Genomic DNA, 19,771 nt, shown 5'->3' with positions numbered 1-19,771 from the left:
TTAATACATTTTAGTTGACATGTAATGAGTCCAGAATATATTAAATTTTCCCTTTTATTTAATAAATGATGGACAATATTGAACTTTCTCTTGATATTTTTTTTATTTGAGATGATCCTGTAGATGTCATACATAGTCCAGCTTGATCACTTACATACACACAGTGGTGTTTGCTGCTGAATCTTATACAACCAACCTAAAAAGATCTTCTAGTTCTTTACCACACAGATTTTCCCCCTTTTTTATGTCAAGGGCTCTGACTCCGCTCTGTTCAGAGAGAATTATGGCCAATAAACCTAATGTGATCAGCCGCTGCATGCCCTCTGCTCCCCTCCTGACAACAAACCCTTTCTCTGACCTTGTCATATGACTACCGGGTTTCATAAACCAGGCCCAGCTGCCAGCTTGACTTACTGTTGACCGTGAAGCTCTAGTGATGTACAGCAGATATAGTTTAGCAGAGTCAATGTTTGTCTAACAGCAGTTTCTTCACTGCACACATACAGTATTCTGCGTGTTATCTTCAACCGGTGTGCTCCAATGTAAGGCCTTATTGAACACACAAAGACAGGAACATGTTTGATTCTTGTGTGTTGCTGTTTGTTTACTTTTCCTGCCTGTAATGTGTACATGGTCTCAGGTGGTAGGCGACAATAGACAATTCTGATGCTGTTATCCAGCTCTGCTTTTAAAACGGCTGACAGCCAAAGGGAGATTGGGCAGCGTTCAGCCATCACGGTCTGCAGATGTAATCCTGTTGTGCTGACAAGCTCCAGCCTGAGACTTTGACCCTTCAGACCAGTCAGAGCCTGACCACATTGTTTTCAAACCTCTTTGATTTCATCAGTGCCATCTGGCAAGGGTCACATGATGACTCTCCAAGAATATACTGTGGGAGTGATGCTGGCGCAGAAAGAGGAAGAAGAGATGTTTGACAGCGGGTCTTGCTTTGGCAGTTTACACGAGTGGGTTTTCAAATCCACCTGTTCCACTTTTTCAGCGTGTGAGGCAGATTTCATCAAGCGGACCAATCTGAATCATCAGTTACTACAATACCCTTAATTCACTAAACACTGCATATTACATCACTAACATTTCCCCCCGAAACACACTGATGTGATAACTTTTATTTTCTGAACATTTATTGCATAAACACGTGTGAGGCATAGACTGTAACAAATATGGACGTAGTATCCGTGACGTCACCCATCTGTTTCTGAAGAGCTATTTTGAGACCAATCGGCTGCGGCAGCCATGTTGCTTCTGTCGAGCCAGTGTGACGTAAAGAGGCGGGCTTTGAGCCTCCTAGCCAACAGCTGCAGTGTTCCCACAGGCAGCTGTGCCTCTCATTGGAAGACTGGTAATCTCAATATCTTCGAAATTGCCGAATTAGAAAAATATTCACCCCCCTCACAGTGAGAGGACGTCGAGAAATTAGCTATTCAGACTACACTCATCTTTTGTACCAGGCTGTAAACATGTTTATTAATGCTGCAAAGATCGTCTTTTCCCCATTCATGTGCATGTGACTTCCGGTACTTCCGGAGCCAGCCTCAAGCGGATCCTCGATGAACTGCAGCTTTTAACACTTCCGCATTGACTCATATTTTTAGACCGGAGGTTGCCGTTTGGTGTGAGGTGATTGATATATAATGTCACCACATACTTTGTCAAGGATTGCATTCTTTTTTGTCATTCAACTTTTTATTGCATTTTTTTCAGTATTTCTTTGTTCACCACAAGTTGACAAATGATATGTAAGTTATACAAAACCAACAATTAGAAAATAGGAAAAAAAATTACATAGTATAACAATAATAATAATAATAATAATAATAAATACAAAAATACAAAAAAGAAAAATAAAGATAATAATAAAATAGCATTCCTAATTTTCTTGGTGATGTTTAGGGGTGAACATATATAGTATTTCATGTCACAATATTACATTTCATAATCATACATGACGTTCATCAGACATGGAGGGCAAATTAATTGCACATCAGATACCATAGTCACCTTCTCCAATCCCTTCCACATAAGGACCCCATATAGATCTGAATACTTTAGTGTTATTATTGATTCTGTAGATAGGCTGTTCAAAAGAAGCTGTCCTGGCCAGTTCATCTCTCCATTCACTAAAACGGATCATCTAAGGATTGCAATCTTACTTGTTCCATATAGTTTGATGCTCTTAACACTGTTACGTGTATATGAGAGCAGCTATATTCTGCATATCACTACTGGTGCAGAAATGGTGCACAATTAACATGGACAAGGTTTACTTTTTTCAGCTTAATTTGACTATTTCAGCTGACATATCATTAATCACTCTGTTTCTCCTGCTAAAATTAGTACTGTTCTCATTTATTCTGTAACGGTTGGACACAAAATGCCCAAATATAACTTCACAATGAATTCGCTTTTGAAAAACCTGTGATTGCTCTGGGAGGATTGATCTCAGCAAAGGCAGCTAAGAATAAGTAAGCGTTATGGATCGATCAATCAGTCTTTATTTGTATAGCCCCAAATCACAACAAACGTAATCTCAAGACGCTTTTACAAACGTAGCAAGTCTAGATCACTCTATGTTCAATTATTAACAAAGACACAACACCAAGACAGGATGAGACTCAGTCTTATCTCATCTTAATCCACCATAAGCATTGCACCTCGAAGTATTTAGCTAGTTACATCGGCGAGGAAAAACTTCTTTTTAACAGGCAGAAACCTCGAGCAGAACCAGGCTCATGTTAGACAGCCATCTGCCTCAACCAAGTTGGGGTTGAAAAGAGGGATAGAGGAGAATAAGAGAGAGAGAGATGATAGTGATGAGACGAATAGTAGTAGTAGCTGTTGCCGCTGGTTTCAAGCACATCCATATCAGCTGGAGTCTGGAATATCCACAGCAGGAGGACGTCTACGGCTAAACGCTTTCAAACTATTGCTCTTACAGGGAAAAATAAATGAGTTCATGTGTCTGACTGTTTTGTGTTTTTTTGTGTTTTTAGAATCGTATGGAGGAGAGTAAAGCTCTGTTCAGGACCATCATCACATATCCTTGGTTCCAAAACTCCTCCGTCATCCTCTTCCTCAACAAGAAGGACCTGCTGGAGGAGAAGATCATGTACTCTCACCTGGTGGATTATTTCCCAGAGTTTGATGGTGATTTCACTTTTACTTTTTCTTCTACTTCATTACAAATTGAAACTACAACATCATTTATTACAGTCATCGTATCCTCAAATGGTTGTGCAGCGCAGGACCAAGCTATGACTATTAATTTATCAATTTAATTAACCGTACAGGTGGGAGAGTGAGCCACAAGTGTAAAACGTCATTAAAAAAAAGGAACCTTTGCTTACATTTGTGATGTTACAGTGACACCCCGTGGTTAAAGTCAGTACTACATTGAAACAGATAAATGATTACACATGGCAGATCTCATTCTGTTTGGTTTATGACCCCATGAAAAATAACAACCAGTCCCTCTAATCACATTCACATTTAGAATGAAAACATCTAGAAGATCATGTCTTATCTTTTCTTAAACCCACACGGCACAATGGAATTACAGGACAATAAAATGACAAATAAAGACAACAAAGATGAGATAATTCTAAAAAGATTTTGGGCCAATCCTTGATATTGTGTTTCTTCTTCTATCAGGGCCTCAGCGGGATGCCCAGGCAGGCCGCGAGTTCATCCTGAAGATGTTTGTGGACTTGAACCCAGACAGTGACAAGATCATCTACTCCCATTTCACGTGCGCCACCGACACGGAGAACATCCGCTTTGTCTTTGCGGCCGTCAAAGACACCATCCTGCAGCTCAACCTCAAAGAATACAACCTGGTGTGAAGAGAGAAATGAAAAGAGCGAAGGAGAGAGGGATAAGAGTGAGCAAGAAGGAGACCTGCAGCCCTAAACACACAGTGCAGATCCCACTTCTACACTCACTCACACATGCACGCACTCACGCACACGCACGCACGCACGCACGCACGCACACACACACACACACACACGCACACACACACACACACACACATGCATGAAACATAAGAGCCCCTCGGAGCGTTCAACACAGCGTCGTACTTTACAAGACCAACACTATCCATGCTATGTGTGCTGTCCATTCTGCTCCTCGGTTATCACTTTGCTCATTTTCAAATATCTTTTGTGGTTTGAGTATCTGCTCCTCTCGTATAAAACATAAATATGAATACACTCCTTCCATTTTGACCCCTCTCTTTGGGGTTTTGGTCTGCTCCTCTTGGTCCCCACACGGTCCAAAGAATGGATCGTATATATATTTTATTTCTGTACACTACATTATCACCACTGCTTGTGTGTTTGAGGTGGGTCGAGGGCCTTCTCTGGGTAGACTTAACTTTCATGGACAAAGTGCTCTCTTCTCTTCTTCTTATTTAACCCATGCATGTTCAACACTACAGCATGAGGGCATGAGGCCGGCCGGGCTCATGATCCTGGACTCCTGGACTCCTGGACTCTCCTCATGTGCGAAGGGTAACTAATAATGATGATAGGAAATGTTATCAGGCTGTGTTGGGATGCAGTGAGATACTTGGTCCCCCCCCTCCTGGGTCTTGAATTGTGTATTTGATTCTTTCAATTTCTTTGTTAATCTTGCCCCAAATCAGAGCACAGCTGCTCTGTTGAATGTAAATACAGTTTTGTTGCTGCTCACAGAAAGTGAGAGCCACACAGAGACGACTACATGATCTCTGTAGACTTTCAATATTTTCTGCTCTTGTTGGTTTAAACATTTTTGCTCTTGTTCTCTAATTAAATTCAAGATGATTACCTAAAGGGGTGAACTGCTCTGAAGAGTCACAACATGTTCCTTTTACACTGCCCTTTGGTTCTAAGTGTTAATGTACATTATTAAACATAACATAACAGCTATTTACATATTGTATATCGCCCCTGTTATTTTGTATCTCATTGCCAAATCAAAACCACCTTCTCTGTTTCTGTAATTACTACTACATTGCCAATCTCCTGTTCATCTCCTAAGTGGCTCAGATAATTACACTCTCTTGCCAAAATGAAGTGCAAGTTTTCTCTCGTATTGAATCGTTCAGACGTCGATGGCGTAACAGCTCACTCTGTGTGACATTTGTTCATGTCAACTTACGTCTGAATCACACGTGTATTAGTACTGCGACCTATTTTCTTTGTTTGCTTTTGGTGGTGAGAGTAATCTTCCTTTGCACAATGTGAGAATGATGACACCAGATGAGTACAGTGCAATAGTCAGTTGTAATCGCAACAAAGCTTTTGCGCTGCCCGTTAGCTTAAGTCACGAGTTGGTCTTGAAAAAGGATATGGCTTCTCTCTGTAATCAACTTTATTTGCCATATTATTTGGCCAACATTTGATAAACTGTAATGAATAGCGAGAGAGTAAATAGTTCTTTTTTTGTATGTCTAATTTATCAATCAGATCTACGTATTGTTGATACAGTAAATGAGACTTCCTCCTTAGTTTCAGCTCAACGTTTTCCAACTGAGGAGACAGGAGGAGATTTTATACTGCTGTAAAATATCAAAACTATTTTATGGACAAGTGTTCTATCTTTCTAACGATACTTCATATACTTAGTTGTGCAGTTCTGTTTTGAAATGCTTGACAATGGAAGGTGCAGTTTCCTTGTCAGGTTTGTGCTTTATGCAAATAGGAAAATGAAAACAGACAAAAAATCTTAGTGGTTGAATATTTACTGTTCACGGATGCTTGCTTTTTTTGTAATTTTTGAGGATATGTGTTGGCTATTGGTACCAATCCCATATCGTGTCTCTTGCCTGATAGTTGTTTAAATATTCCATTAAGCTGAAAGTTAATAGATGGCTATTTTTGTCTTCACAATGTAATTCAGGTAAGTTTTTTTCATAACTTTTTCATCACAAGGGCTACTTCTAGCAGCTTTGGTAGAAATGAAAGGTCTCGATGGACGGCACAGAGCAAAAGGTGCAATGAATTAATGAGGAGGGGGCTTTGAATCAGAGTGTAGACATCCTTGTTAGAGTGATTGTTGCAGGTTCAGTGAGGGAGGAATGCAGTAGTCCACAGATACAGCCCACATGACTTTTTCCTGACTGAATGGAGGCTGTTAGTCTTTTTCTGTCTTTTTGTCTTTAAAGGAGGAGAGTGAGGTCCACCTAAACAACCTCTCATTAATGTTTTGCTAACGACTCTCGACTCTGACATCTTCCTCTATGTGGTTATACATGTTTGACTCATCTTCTCATTGGTAGTGTTTTCATGTTTGGCTTTGATTTTGTTTGAATCAGGGAAAAGGGAGTGCTTTGGACATTTTAAAAGGATCAGACTAAACCTAAAATAAATTATTACAGAATCTGGTTTGACTTAAAAATGTTTGCTAAAAGGGCTAAAAGTCACATTGTCTATCCATTTTCTGCTTCAGACATACTCAAAGACCCTTTTCTGGACCAGTTTCACCCAAATATAGAGGGGTGTTTTGACTCCTTACTCATTGTCAGGAGTTACTATATACAGTATGTATTTTGATATGTGAATGAATAGTGTAGCATCAGACTGTAATTCAGCTTGGAAAGGAATGCTGTGTTCTACTGCAAAACTGGCATAACATTGTTTACTTGTGTTTTAAAGGTTTCAGGATGCCCTCTCCATTACTCTAAATGTTGGCTTACTACTTTAAAAGCAGGTGTGTGGTCTCATTGTCTATGAAGATCATGTAAATGTGACCTGCACGGGGACCACTGTTAGAATGAAGGCTTACATATTTAAAACTTTGTCGCATCAGTTTTTCCTTGTCTGCAGAGCCAACATGGAAAACAGGACATGGTTACACTACCAATGATAAGAATGAGAAGTAGGGCTGAGTTATTTACAGTCCTCTCCACTGATTTTTTACTGAATTTGCATATATTACGCATGAAGTGTATATTGACATTTTTTTTTCAGACAATCCATGACATAAAATTGTGGCATACAAAACCAATCAGACAAAATATGTCAACACTTCACAATCTGTAAGAGCCCCACCCAGATCTCTCCTCTCCTCACCTCTCCTCTCCTCTCAAATGAAGTTTGTGTATTCAGCCTCAGTACTAATGTATTTATTGAAAGACTTGCCAAGTGAAGGTACTATTAAGGCCATTTTAATATTTTGGTGGTTATTATAGCAAGTGCGTGAATGAGTCTGCTGTGAGTTTACATGTCGGTCATTCTTGTTCCTCCTCACCTCTCTGGACTGTGTATTCCTTCTGCTGGTTGAAGGCACTGAAACTGCACCACTGCAATGGGCCTGCATTCATGCAAACTTAGATGTCCGTTCAAGCGCACTCGTTGGTACTCTGAGGTGTGTGTGTGTGTGTGTGTGTGTGTGTGTGTGTGTGTGTGTGTGTGTGTGTGTGTGTGTGTGTGTGTGTGTGTGTGTGTGTGTGTGTGTGTGTGTGTGTGTGTGTGTGTGTGTGTGTGTGTGTGTGTGTGTGTGTGTGTGTGTGTGTGTGTGTGTGTGTGTGTGTGTGTGTGTGTGTGTGTGTGTGTACTTTTGATGGCTATCGCTTATGCTTGAGATCCATTCTGATTAGAGGGATGGACATTCAGTGATATTAAAAAGCTATCTTTGCATCTTTTTTTCTTTTGTAAGGTTGAAACACCTTAACACGTGTATTTAGGACCACTTAAGACTTTTTTAAAGAGTTAAAATAAACTTTGTGTAGTGGTGTACAAATTGAAAGTAATGTATTTTTGCTTTGATTTTTTTCTTCTCTCTCTTTTTTTTTTTAAGTATACCAAATGTAAATTATGTACAATGAGTGTGCCAATCCCCTTTCTTTGTAAAGCCAGATTCTTAACAAGTGCCAATGTTGTGAAAAATCAGAGGGCCTGTGAATTTCATGGTCCACTTTTTGAAACAAATAAACACTCAAGTATGTGATTAACTAATGAAAAAAGGACAATTTTATTCTATATTTAAGATCAATGACGAACTGCTGTTTTTAAAGGTAACTGTCATTTTACTTGCATGTGTTTGTAAGGTTGGGCAGGGAGTGGGTGGGTGAGATACTGTATTCATGCAACGCCCTCATGAAAAGGGTCCTATGGTCGATTATTGATTTACAGTATTTTAGCCATATTTCTCTTTTGTATGTTTCATTTCAACCACTGTTGCCTGAACCTCATTCAAACATGAAAATGATTTTCATAGCCTTCTCCTTTAAATGTTTTAAATTGGAATAAAATATGTTCCTATACTCTCTTATGGCATCCTTTGGATTCTTTTCTTTCATCTTGGAACTGAGAAATATATCGCCTTCAAAGTTGTAATATATGCTTACATAATTTCTAGAATTTACATCATTTATACCATTCCTTAATGTTCTGGAAATGTTTTCCACTTTGACAATTTGCTTTATATAACAGACAATAATCTAGCAACAATAACAGAACTTTTGACAAAACAACCTGAAAGATTTTAAGTCCAGTGTACAAGACGACCGCCAGACTTTTAATTTTTTTTACAATATTGGTAATATTAATAATCTTGATTAATAGTGCACTTTTCAAAATCTACATTACAAAGTGCTTTACAATGCATCAAAGGACAGGTGCAAAATAAAGAACATTTTAAAGAGCTTAATGCAAGTACCGTTACTATTAACAGAAGACATACAATCATAAAAACAAAAACAAAAACAGGACCCTGTGCGAGACACTTTGCTCAAATAAAATGGGGAAATACTCGCCGATAAAAGTACATTTTGAGAAATGACTTAAAGGAAAGCACAGAATGAAGGCAGTTCTGTGCTCTCTTCAGGCAGTTCATTCCACAGCTGTTGGGCCCGGACTGAAAACGCCTCATGCCCCCTTGTATTCAGCCGAGCTTTTGGGACAGCAACTGGGTCCGAGACTGTTGAGTAAATTAAAAGTAACCAATAACATCTTAAAACCAATTATAAAACATACTTGCAGCCAATGTAAAGGCAACTGGCATGACTGCAGTCAATTGCTGTTTAATAGATATTTACTATGAGAAAGGTTTAAAATTGAATATAGTTTTATGGCAGCTGTAAAGCACACTACACATATATGTACTCAAAAAAACAGAGCTGTGAGAAGCTCTAGAAACTAAACTTAGCTTGCTAAAGAAATGTTTTAGGACTGATGCTTATGTGTAATTCAAAGAGGTGGATAGATCAAGGTAAGCATGTATTGAAAATAAGATAAATTATCTAATTTTAGAGCAACTTAAAGTCCCCTTCAGGAACTTTCAGTTTGTGTTGATTTTGGTTCTCCCTGTGGATAAAACAGTACCGTAGGTCTCTTTTCTGATCTTGCCCCAGACATGTGTAAGTAGTGTTTTGTGGCAAACAAAAATCTCATCCTGTTGCCAATTTAACAGTCATATTATTCACAATAAATTTTGCCTTGACAAATTTAAATGAAGCCAGTTTCAGCCGCATGCTGTATATCACCTCTTATGACACCCACCCTGCAGCATTTACAGACATCAAAATGAAAGACATAGACATCATAAATCTTGTTGCTGTTTTTTCCCCTTTTGCAGTTTTTGGTCATTTAGGGGCAGCACTAATCATTTCAGTCATATCCAGTTGAATACTCCTTACAGGATCCTTAAGGCAGCACCGACTGGTGAGGTTCAGTGATTCAGTGCCATTTTCAGATGCATCATAGAAAAATATGTTACAATAAAGAAGTCATTTTTATTTTCATGTTAATATGGCACACAAACGCTTTGCAAAACGTCAACCATGGCAACATGCTGATACAAAAAACAGCTTCTTCCCCCGAGCTGTGGACAGACTGCAGAACCCATAATCCAGCCCCACACCCCAAAACCAGGTCAGCACATAAGTGCAACCCTGACTCTAAGTCTTTCTGTCTTACAGCTGCTGGTCATCTATGTATTTAATTACTGTTCATCACTAAGCAATAACTGTGTTCATTTATTATTATTTATACATTTCATTAGATTCGTGCCACTTTATCAATAGCACACTTGTACATAACTGTCAGTTTATTTAAAAGCGACAAATGTACATATATTTATATTTTTATAGATGTAAATATTTGAAGTATCTTTTTATCGGATTGAAATGCTGCTGTAGGGAAATGCTGCTGAACAAAGTTGTGCTGTATTTCTTTTTTTACGACAATAAAGTGCAGATCCTATAAATAGGCTTACAGGTTTGTGTGCATTAATGCGAAATACCTTAAAAGAGAGGAAGTAAAGGAACTTCATGCCTGACAACATACAGAAAACTTTTAGATAAGCAATAATAGGGAAATCAGAATCAGAATCAGAATCGGAAATACGTTATTGATCCCAGGGGAAATTTAGTTTTTACAGAATGCTCTTATACACAGTATAAAAAAGTCAAAATATTAATAGAAAGAAGGAATAAAATAAGATATAAATACAAATGAAATGATATAATTTGAATTTATAATAAGTATATACATAAACACAGAATAGTTACAGTTTGCTTTGTAGAAAAGCACTGGGAATGAAGGTATTGTATACAGGATGTTGAAGTGGCAGGGATATTGCACGTTATTGCACAGTGTAGGATATAGTTCAGTCATCAGAGGGAGGAGTTGTACAGTCTGATGGCCACAGGCAGGAATGACTTCCAGTGGCGTTCTGTGGTGCATTTAGGGGGGATCAGTCTTGTGCTAAAGAGTTTTACAACCAAAATGATATAAATTATTCATAAATAATATTTATAAATACATTACTAGTACCCTATTTTTTTATTTATTTAAAAGATAAACAGAGTTTTGAATATTTTTATTCAAAGTTTTCATAAAAGTGTTATGAATAAATAATAGTACTGCTCACATGAACTGATTAATACTGCTAACTTGATACTAACGGGCGGCCCCTCAGGTCTGTGGATGCATCTCTGCTTGTTGTGCTAAGATCCCGCCTTAGAACAAAAGGTGACCGGGCCTTTTCAATCAGAGCTCCAAGTTTGTGAAACTCCCTGCCTCTGAAAAAACTGGACAGTCCGCAACCTTAACTGCTTTTAAATCCTCACTAAAAACATTTTTATATGAGAAAGCATTTCTCCACCCCTAATTCATTAATTGCTCTGCATTCAGATGTCTTGTTTTGCTTCTGTCTTTTTTCTTCCCCCTGTTTGCACCATTTTTATGCTTTATAATTATCTGCTTTTTTTATTGTTGTGAAGCACTTTGTAACCTTGTTAAGAAAAGTGCTATATAAATCAAGTTTATTATTATTATTATTATTATTATTATTATTTTTATTATTATTATTATTAATAAAATAAATGATACATAACTACTTCAATTGCCTATTGCCTGCTCATTTACACTCAGTAACCCTCCAGTCAGTGCTGCTGAGGGAGGACCTGTCCACAGGAGGCGCTGTGTGCTCAGACATGAGCCCGGTTGGTGAGGTAGATCTGTGGGTTGTAGATCTGCGCTGCACCGCTCCTCTATCCGCTGCGCTTCTGTGTGGGGCGGACAGCAAAGCAGCTACGTCGCGCCTACCTACCAGCTCCAGGAATGGACTGACTTTGTAGCTTCACCAAGACCACTGACAAATCCTCTGTTCCTCTAAAGACTCATCTGATCAAGAGATCCGCGTTCAGAGTTCGACCCGACGAGCTGCTTTTAATCTGAAGTTGATTAAAGCGTCAACACAGATTTTCTGCTCTTTTTCACCCCCCACTCGCGAGACTCATTTGTATCCGCTGGACGAAGCGGGATTCAACTTAAACGAACCCGCAGACATTTTGTTATTTCTGAGGTTTAGAGCGTTTTCTGCCTCTTACTTTTTCAGCAGTGTTGGCGCAGCTGGTTGAAGGAGAGCGAACTTAAAGCTTTGAAGGAGCAACACAAGACGAGAGGAGACAGCATTCATCCTTTTTTTCCCTGCTCCATCCGAACACACTGTGTACATAACGTTATTAATTTACATGCGTTCAGCTCGCAGCGACGCTCCTGCGTAAAAGCGGATCTTTCTCCAGCGATGGATCATTCTGACTGACAGCTTCTGAAGAATCAGCTAGCTTAGCCAGTGAGGAACCAGCGCTGGTGTTGTTCCTGCTCACAGTAAATACAAGGTCCGGACAGGTACAGCTGAATGTTCTTCTACCAACCAGACAGGACACCGACTCTTTTAGTGACCTCGCTTATCGTCTGCTAAGTGCTTTACTCAGATCCAGCTGAATCTTTCAGGAGGCTCGATAGCCACTGTTAGCTCGGCATCCTGCTAACGCTGGACAGCTCCTGTACCAGGCTAGCTTTGGACAAAGGACCAGCGCAAAGGGAACATATAAACACAGGACACTCAGCTGGTCGTGTTTGGGAAGGACAGCACCAAACAAGGAATTGACATGATGTTTCCACAATCAAGACACTCAGTAAGTGAAACCTAATTTGACATTTGTTTGAAATATGAAGCACATGCTCTGCAGCAAGTGATTTTAACATGCATGAGAAAAATTAGTCATGCAACTTATTTTAGATTACAAAATAAAACCATAAAAAAACAGGTTATTTAATTACAATGTCTGCTGGAAGGTGTTTGGTTTATGGATAGAAAGATTTAAAAAGGGAAAAAAAAACACATATTAGTTTGAAACTGAAACTTCTTTTTCTTAACCCTCCTGTTGTGTTATGGGTTAAATTGACCCTTTTAAAGTCTATTTTAGGCAATATGTGCCTTCCAAAGTAGCTAAATGCAGCATAAAAATATGTGCAGCATGTGACAGAAGAGGTGTCGTGTTAATTTATCAACATCACTTCATAAAAACAAAAAAAAATAAAAGTAAAATAAACAAAAATCAATGTCATGTAAAACTATTGTATTTATATTCAGGGCTTTCCAATATACATTAAAAAAAAGTTTTAACATGAATTTTCATGAAAAACCAGTGAGTTATCCTCACTGAACCATGATCTGTGAGAATTAAAGAACACCAAATGGACTAAATATTGATTTAAATGGTTAGTAATGAAGTTGATAACGAGATTTAAAAAAAATATGTTTTAGGATTTTTTTGGGTTCTGACACTTTTGGACAATTGATATGCTTCGGGTCTAATTGACCCAGGAACATTATTGCTGAGAAACGAACATAACAAGAGGGTTAATCAGATAACTTCCATAATTCAATTATTTGCAACCATATAGTTTTCACATCCTTGTTCCACTTGAGTTTCCATTTCCTGTATCCTCCAAAATACAACTAAGAGCCTGATTTTCTCTACATGTCAGCTGCTGTTTGGTTATAACAAAGTAGAGGTGGTGTCATTATTTTTATAGTATGGAGACTAAACCAATCAAAAGTCACTGTACACTATAATGTGCAGGTGGGTGTGTTTTATGAGTGGAAAAAGCACACATCTCCTCTGTTCCCCTAAATCTCAAGTTTCCATGGAAACTCAGTCCAGGGCATGTATTTGTCAGTAATGAGCTCTTTCAGCCCATTGGTCAAACATTTATGTTAAGTGAGTGGTCAGACCGTGTTTCCTGTTACTTTAGGAATAATGTCTCTGCTCTCAAAGAAGGGCTCATATTCAACCTTCACACCAATTAAAAATGAGATCCATCTTCATTTGCTTTGTGTGGCTCAATAACAAACCAGCATGAAATCCAGACCTGGAGGCTAACCTGTATTTCTGCATTCAGATATTTGTGTTGAGTACAACACCAAGAAAGCTGCTATGTTGCCAGGGTCTGTGCCCTCTGCTTCTCCCTGGCAACGTCTTTTCACTACTTTTTACCGCTGAGAGGGAGACAGTTGTGTGTTAAAGCCTAGAACCTGTGTGTGTGTTTCTTTTTTGTGACATGAATGCTTTACCCTTTGGCACTCAGTCTGTGTGGAAGCCTGATTGTGCCTGTGCTGTGATGCTGCCGCTTGCTGATGTGAGCCAGCTGATGTATGTTAGCAGACAAGGGAGCAGGATGAGAGGATTCGTGAACCTCTGGTCGGCAGCTCAGCTTGTCAGATGAGTAAAATCCTATAAGGTGGTGTGCTACCGAGTTCAACCTGGGTGTACTGAGACTCTGGATCAGAGAGGATTTTTTTAAAGAACACTTTCCAACTGCAAATATATTCAAGAAAAGGGCAAAGCTTTAGTTTGCCTTTCTCTTGACAGTCATAAGGGAAATGTTTGCTACTAGAGCTGTTTTTCACGCACACACTCCATAAAATTCGTAGAAATGTTCAACTGAGCTGAGTTGACTGTTCATGTGTCCTCTCACAACCTCAAGTATTCCCTGTTATCCAAGATTAACACTTCTGTGTCATTGTCAATGATTAAAGTCAAATTTATTTGAAAAAAAGTCTGCAAACAAAGCAACAGAGGACACTTTGTCTGTTTTCTGCCTTCATATCAATAGAATAATTTAATATATCCACAGTATCAATAACTGACTAGAAAATATATGTTTGAGAAGAGAAGTGAGTATAAGGCGGTCTCAGTACTTTTTGATGTGTTGTCATTTTGTTGGGTGTCACTTTTCCAGGTTCACACCAGTGTACTGCCGAAAAGTGCTCCTAGCATCACTCAAGGATTTTGCCTTAGAGGATCAAACCATTGTCCCTTAATCTGACAGTGTGAATGGAGAGAATAGGGGTGCCCACATTATCGTTATGGTACACTTACCACCATAGACTGTATAAATAATGGACGTAGTATCCGTGACGTCACCCATCTGTTCCTGAGTGTTGTTTTGAAGCCAATCTTCGGCAGCAGCCATATTGGAAATGTGGAACTCAACCAGGCAGAGTTTGAGCCTCCTAGCCAACAGCTATGTGTTCCCGTCTGGGAGTCAAGTCAGTCATGTCCTTATTTGGGCAAAAACTCGTAATCTTAATATCTTCTGAAAATCACCCCCGTACAGTGTGTGCCAATAGAGAAATTAGCGATGTAGACCCAAGTCGTTTTTTGAACCAGGCTGTAAACATGTTTATTAATGCTGCAAAGATCGTCTTTTTAATTGGTGTCTATGTGGTTTCTGGTGTTTCTGCAGCCAGCCTCAAGCAGATTCTTGATGAACTGCAGTTTATAACACTCCCGCATGGGCTTCATACTTTGAGACTGCAGTTTGCAGCTTACTTACTACCTTTTGTGACCACAAAAACACATTAATAAAAAGCGCAAACCGACAGCCTCTGCAATTTCTTCACGCTACGGTAGCAAGCAGCAAAACCAGACAGAACACTGGACGCAGGATATGAACGTCACCATCCCCCCTCCCACCTGCTTGGGGTGAAATTTCAGAATGATTTCCTGCTCCGTTCTCACATGAACTCACGCAGACTTTACCCTGAAATGAAACCAGGAGGCTGGTAGGAAAATGTCCAGGTGAAGCCGGGTTGAAAAACTCAGCCTTTTGTGTTCACACGGGCGGCTCACGCTGGTTATTTCAGGAAGTTCTCAAGAAGGTTGTGCAAGTGAGAACAAGTCTCAAGATAGATGAGCTTATCATGCCTCGTACTGCATGGAAAGAAAGAACACACAGTTGGAATTTCAAACACTTTGCATTTCATTCATCTGCACCCCAGCTTAACAGTTATCATTTCATATGAGCAGAATGTTTTCAGAAGGGCTTTGAAGACATGGACAGTGAGCGCGGACTTTAGACATGAAGAATTCTACACTGCTTGCATGCTTGACATGCACACTGTTGTTCGGTGGAGTTGTTCTGATACTTATAATACATGCTCCTTTATTGAAGCCTAGAAAAGGATCATTGAGTGAGTGAATGGAGTGTTTGGAGAGATTTTTAACGTGAATTATCTTCAAAGGTCAGCGTTATAACTCTGAACAAAGCTGTTTAACATAAAACACAGTCATCCCGGTGCTCTGAATACTTACCCCAAACTGTTATTTATTACCAGATTTAACCTTGCTTCTGTTAAGCATGATTAACTTTCAAGTAGATAAAAAAAGATTAGTGTATGGTAATAAATCTGTTCATGTGTTTGTGCAGGTGTTACAAAGGCTTTAACATAGCCAGGTCAAACAAAAAATTCAACAACCAAATCACATCACGGTTCCACTGAGGCCTGCTAGTTTACTGGAGAACGGCCCCGCTCAAATTGGAAAAGTCTTTCACATGCGTTCACATGATAACAAAAAAATAACTGAAGATGCTGTAATATGCATGCCAGACCAGTAGTTGGCGCAGAGTTTACGGCAGGCTTTTTTTTTTTACGTCTGCCAGTTTGCCCGGTGATATTTCAGAATTCCGGCCATATTAAACAACTGTCGGACATACGCTCTAAAGTGCCATATCTGCTTAATTACTTACATTTACCAGCAATAAAACACTGATAACACCGACACGGTAACTCAGGAAATTACATTTAAAATTTGAAATAAATCAATTAATAAATAATATGATCAAGCACCGAGGGACAGCGCGTGGATGCCAACCTGCTGCATTGAGAAAGAGGGGGAATGTGAGAGACTTTATCATAGCGCAACAGTCCAGCACGCCTGGACTTTTTTTTCTTAAAATGCAGTTTGCACAATCCGTTTCACATTCACATGGACATTATACAGCGCTTCATGATCTAATAAGAACTAAAGTTTATGTCATGCAAGAGAGACGATTCGGACGAACACTGGTCAGTAATCCTTTTGACCTTTAAGGTGGTTTGATTGATTCACAACGTGAAATCATGCACTGAGTCATAAGAAAACGCTCCACTTTAAAATGTCCAGTAGCTATCAGATAGGGCCGTATGACAGCAGCATGTTGAATTTATTTATTTAAATTCTGTCCATCATCCTGTGAGCCCCGCACTTTCACTCTAACCTGAGCCTCCTCTGGTCCGGGGCCAACAGGCGTGACCTGCCATGTCTGTCCGGTGTCCTCTGTGCCCCTCTGCACCAAACTCCGCTCTGAATTCCACGTGCAAGAAAAGGGTGTATATTTGGTAATGTCCTATGCACACTGGGCTGAAGGGAGTAATCCACGTGCACGTCATTAGTCCCCATTGAAGTGTTTTGGAAGGTGGACATCACCGTTTGTGTTTTTTATATTCATATCTCATCACACTCGGAGGCTAAACATTAAGCTGTTCATAAAGCATATGATCATAACCTTCTGTAAACTTGTCAAAGTAGGAGCTGTGGTTACACAAATGTTCGCGAGTCCGTCATCAGTGGAGAAGCGTTTTCCTGATGTTTTTGAGCATTCAGGTCCGACTGTTTTCTCCGTGCCGATATCAATCAGTAAACGTGACATGTGGCGTTTGGATGACACTCAAAGAAATCTGCTGCTTCACGGCACCGTCATGAACGAATGTTGGTATGTAGAAGTGTAGACTCCGAATATAAGACTAATGCAGTTTAGAGGGAATACCCCCAGCTTAAATTATGAGCAATATGGTTGCTTATATTTTGGTATTTTTGCCGATGATATCTCTATATGCCGGACAACTACATGTGAAACCGGCTAATAGCCGGTAAATACCGCCCTGAGTTGGCGGTGTAACTTTGTAATGAAAAACCACATGCCTGCCCATGAAGCCATTCTTGATCAGAGCAGTGAGTCCAACTCAAACAAGATGGCTGTTTTCAAAACCGCCTCCTATACTAGCAGTACGTACTGATTTGGCTGAAAGTCAGGATGTAGTATGCAGTATGGGAACAAGAGCAGAATCTGCAGTATGCCAAAACTACTCAGATGTTCTTTTTTCTGTATATAACAGTGGGCACTCAGTTTTTAGGTGCTGTGAAAATTATTCAACTCCAAATAAACCACTTTTTAAACTTTTAAAATCATCAGTGATGCTAAAGAAGCAGTTTCGCTCTCAGCTTGGCCATTGTTTACTTCTGCTTTCTGTAACTGGAAATCCAGGGACACCTGACCCAGCATAGAAACAACCTTCAAACACAGTAAGCAGTACGCAGTCAGTAGAGTCAGCAGCACAAACGTTACTCAGTAGTATGATGATGTTGTTGTCCTCCTACTCACATGTGGCTGTTTGACGGAGAACGTAATACGCATGTGTGAATGGGGCTGTGACATCAGCGAGGATCTGCATATCCCTGGTTTAGATGGCATCAGAAGGGATTGCATTTTTGAAAACTATAAAATAAATAAACATGGCCTGAGTCAGTGTACTGTAATCAGATCGGTTCTTGCTTGAGGCAGGAATGTGTTCAAACATTACTTTTATGTGTTGTTATGTTCAACATAGGGACACCAATCTTTTATGAAGTTAGATAAACTAAAACTCTCTAATTTTTAATACCTCATTTGAACTACATGCACTGTGCAGCCCTGCTTTTAAACCACCTCCCTTCCTGTGGGTGAAGTGGGAGGCAGTCACCTCCTGATGGGGTGAGAACTCAGTCACCTTTTCCAAGGTGAGAGCATCTGGGCCACTCTGCTCCTTCCTGGCTGGCTGCCTGCATGCCTGCCTGATAGGAGGTTATTTTTCTAATCCAGTTGAGTACCCTTATGCTTCTTGATTGGAGTATTAAGACCCAACACACAGGATTAAAAAATGGGGTTTGGGAATTTAGCGTGTCTCTTCGCCAGCGCTGCAGCTGCTTTAGCCTTTACAGCAGTCTTAGCAAGCACTTTCCAACCCCCCACACATACACCTGTGCACTCACCTCCCCCCAGCCTACTACTGTGGCTTTAAACATCAATATACAGTACACAAACACACACACACACACACACACACGCGTTCTCTTTTCAAATCCTCTGTCTCCTGAGTCTCTGCTTCTGCTGTCACTAGGGCTCGGGGATGGAAAGAACGTGTGACACCCGTATAGATATGAGTGTCAAAGATAAGGAGAAGGAGGATGAGAGAGTAACAGCAGCACTGCCTCGTAATGACAGATGATGAATCTCTCAGACTGACTCAGTTCCTACTGAAACTGCCTCTCTGTTATTTCCCTTTGTTCACTCTGTGGTAACATCAGCTTAGATAATCTACACTGGCCTATGATTTTAACAAAAGCATCACATTTCCATGGTGGACAGCCACGATCACGGATCCTCTCTTGGATAATGTGTCTAATTTACAGCTGCAGATGGTTCAATAGAAGAGATGTGAAAGGGAGGCCATCGGTAGTAAACCGTTTAATATTGATACGTTTTTTCCAGTCCAACATTCAGCAAAGGGGTAGGCTTATCTAGGTTACTCACAATACGAAACTACGGCAGAGTTTCACCTTACAGGAAAAAACTTGATGATACAATGCTATACAACAAGACAAGATACATTACCGTATGCTAATATATGAAAAGTTACCATATGGAACGACATGATAGAATACAGTGCAATCCTGTTGTTTATCTTTATCGTTTGTTATGAACTCTGTTTTGACCAAGCGGCAACCTCCAGTCTAAAAACATGTGTCCAATGCGGAAGTGCTAAAAACTGCAGTTCATCGAGGATCCACTTGAGGCTGGCTCTGGAAGTACCGGAAACCACATACACACCAATTCAAAAAAGCCGATCTTTACAGCAGAAATAAACATGTTTACAGCCTGGTACAAAAGACGAGTGTAGTCTGGATAGCTCATTTCTCGATCGACACACACTGTGAGGGGGGGATTAATTTTTTTCCAACGCAGCAATTTCGAAGATATTGAGATTACGAGTCTTCCAATGTGAGGCAAAGCTGACTTGATTGGCAAGCGGGAACACTGTAGCTGTTGGCTAGGAGGTTTGAAGCTCGCCTCTTTACGTCACAATAGCTCGACAGCAGCAATATGGCTGATGC

At 39.8% G+C, this 19,771-nt stretch overlaps 2 protein-coding genes across 5 annotated transcripts in view; both read left to right on the top strand.

Annotated features, from left to right (window-relative positions):
- The window catches only part of LOC117828441 (guanine nucleotide-binding protein subunit alpha-11), a 50,267-nt gene extending 41,993 nt beyond the window's left edge, over nucleotides 1-8,274 (top strand). For 2 of the 3 annotated variants that reach the window (XM_034705607.1, XM_034705598.1), the window contains 2 exons: nucleotides 3,012-3,165; nucleotides 3,670-4,932. In XM_034705607.1, coding sequence (XP_034561498.1) covers nucleotides 3,012-3,165; nucleotides 3,670-3,860 — 345 coding nt within the window. In that variant the 3' untranslated portion in view covers nucleotides 3,861-4,932. Of the gene's footprint in view, nucleotides 1-3,011; nucleotides 3,166-3,669 lie in introns of all 3 variants that reach the window. The other variant, XM_034705590.1, reaches the window with a different exon arrangement.
- A 3,224-nt stretch (nucleotides 8,275-11,498) lies between these two features.
- The window catches only part of tle5 (TLE family member 5, transcriptional modulator), a 58,088-nt gene continuing 49,815 nt past the window's right edge, over nucleotides 11,499-19,771 (top strand). For both annotated transcript variants that reach the window (XM_034710403.1, XM_034710393.1), the window contains exon 1: nucleotides 11,499-12,427. In XM_034710403.1, the coding sequence (XP_034566294.1) occupies nucleotides 12,401-12,427 (27 nt within the window). In that variant the 5' untranslated portion in view covers nucleotides 11,499-12,400. The remainder of the gene's footprint in view (nucleotides 12,428-19,771) is intronic.

The sequence above is a fragment of the Notolabrus celidotus genome, chromosome 2 (genome assembly GCF_009762535.1).
Source record: "Notolabrus celidotus isolate fNotCel1 chromosome 2, fNotCel1.pri, whole genome shotgun sequence".
Classification (NCBI taxonomy): Eukaryota; Metazoa; Chordata; class Actinopteri; order Labriformes; family Labridae; genus Notolabrus; species Notolabrus celidotus.
Note: the sequence above shows the minus strand (reverse complement) of the source record. Positions and strands in the feature narration are given on the sequence as shown.